At 63.8% G+C, this 1751-nt stretch overlaps 1 protein-coding gene across 1 annotated transcript; it reads left to right on the top strand.

Moving 5' to 3' along the window:
• The first annotated feature begins 65 nt into the window (after nucleotides 1-65).
• On the top strand, nucleotides 66-1604 carry adra2a (adrenoceptor alpha 2A). The gene has a single exon (XM_043713088.1). The coding sequence runs from the start codon at nucleotides 85-87 to the stop codon at nucleotides 1468-1470; it is 1386 nt and encodes a 461-aa protein (XP_043569023.1). The 5' UTR covers nucleotides 66-84; the 3' UTR covers nucleotides 1471-1604.
• Nucleotides 1605-1751: the final 147 nt, after the last annotated feature.

The raw sequence follows: 1751 nt of genomic DNA, 5'->3' as shown, positions 1-1751 counted from the left end.
CGGTGAGGGACAGGCTCTTTCCCCACCCCCCCACCCTCACCCCTCACCCCCCCCCCCCCCCCACCCATCCCCGGGGCCGCGGCCATGGGCGGCGGCTCGGTGCTGCTGGCGGCGGCCGTTCGGCCGGGCCGCCCGGACTTGGTGCTGTTCCAGCGGGACACGGTGGAGCTGGGGTTGGATGCCGGGGGTTCCCGGTGTGGCTCCGGGCCGGGAGGCTGTGGGAACCGCTCCGAGCTGCTGGCTTACCCGCTCCGGGAGGCGCTGGCTCTCAGCTCGGTGGTCGCTCTCCTGATGGCCCTCACCATCTTCGGGAATGTCCTGGTCATTATCGCCGTGTTCACCAGCCGCGCCCTCCGGGCTCCTCAGAACCTCTTCCTGGTCTCACTGGCCACCGCCGACATCCTGGTCGCCACCCTGGTAATGCCCTTCTCTCTAGCCAAGGAGCTGATGGGTTATTGGTATTTTGGGCGCCTGTGGTGTCAGGTCCACCTGGCCTTTGATGTGCTGTTCTGTACCGCCTCCATCGCCCATCTTTGCGCCATCAGCTTGGACAGGTATTGGTCCATCAGCCAGGCCATCGAGTATAACCTGAAGAGGACCCCCCGGAGGATCAAGGGCATCATTGTGATCGTGTGGGTGATCGCCGCTACCATCTCCTGCCCCCCCCTGATCACCAACACCAGCCAGGAGCTGGACTCCAACATCTGTGACATTAATGACCAGGTCTGGTACATCATCTCCTCCTGTATCGGCTCCTTCTTCGCTCCGTGTATCATCATGATCCTGGTGTACATCCGGATCTACCAAATCGCCAAGATCCGGAACCGGGGCCGCCCGGGAGACACCCACAACGGCGTCAGCCAGCCGCCATTCCGCCCATCAGCCCCGGAGCCGGGACAGCAGAGCACCGGCGGGGGCGGGGGGACGGTGCTGGCTGAGGGCGAGGACTCCTCATCCTCGGAGCAGCCGCCCTGCGCCGCTCTAGCCCCTTCCCCGTCCCCGGCTGTACTCCGCCAGCACTCCCACCCACCGCAGCCGCGACACACCACCAGCGCCGCCGCCGGGAGCCCGGCCAAAGCGACGGGCCAGGTCCGCTGTGTAGACGGCCGGCCGGTGAGCAGCGTGGCCCCGCGGAGCCCCGGGCCCAGCCCCGGGCCCTGGCCGGCTAGCAGCAGCAAGAGTGGCCGCTGGAAGGGCCGCCAGAACCGGGAGAAGCGGTTCACCTTTGTGCTGGCGGTGGTGATCGGAGTGTTCGTCCTTTGCTGGTTCCCGTTTTTTTTCACCTACTCCCTGATCGCCATCTGCCCCAAACTCTGCCCGGTCCCGGAGAGACTCTTCAAATTCTTCTTCTGGATCGGGTACTGTAACAGTTCCCTGAACCCGCTCATTTACACCGTCTTCAACCAAGACTTCAGGAAGGCGTTCAAAAGGATTCTGTGTCGGGGTCAGCGCCGAGCTCAGAAAGTCTGAAGGACAGTGACTGGACCCCCTGGGGGTGAGGGTGGACTCTCCAAAACCCACCCAGGCATCAGCGAGCCCGAGCCGTGTATATTTATAAACAAATGTGACTTTAAGCTCAGAATAAACGGGACACTATGGGTTTATTTTGGATTCAGGTCTGTTGTATCATGTAACCGCCGCTGGACACCGGGTCCAGGCAGAGAGACAGCCCGCGGCTCCTGGGACAGGGCACAAGGACCAGCCTCCCAACCTCCACACCCCCTCCCCCCCCCCCCCCCCACTCCATTCCA

The sequence above is a fragment of the Chiloscyllium plagiosum genome, chromosome 22, assembly GCF_004010195.1.
Source record: "Chiloscyllium plagiosum isolate BGI_BamShark_2017 chromosome 22, ASM401019v2, whole genome shotgun sequence".
In the NCBI taxonomy this organism is placed as follows: Eukaryota; Metazoa; Chordata; class Chondrichthyes; order Orectolobiformes; family Hemiscylliidae; genus Chiloscyllium; species Chiloscyllium plagiosum.
The sequence above is the reverse complement of the archived record's forward strand: the minus strand, read 5'-3'. Positions and strand labels throughout refer to the sequence as shown.

Bases quoted from the DNA above. Each gene is read 5' to 3' on its own strand.
- adra2a (XM_043713088.1), top strand. From the start codon at position 85: ATGGGCGGCGGCTCGGTGCTGCTGGCGGCGGCCGTTCGGCCGGGCCGC.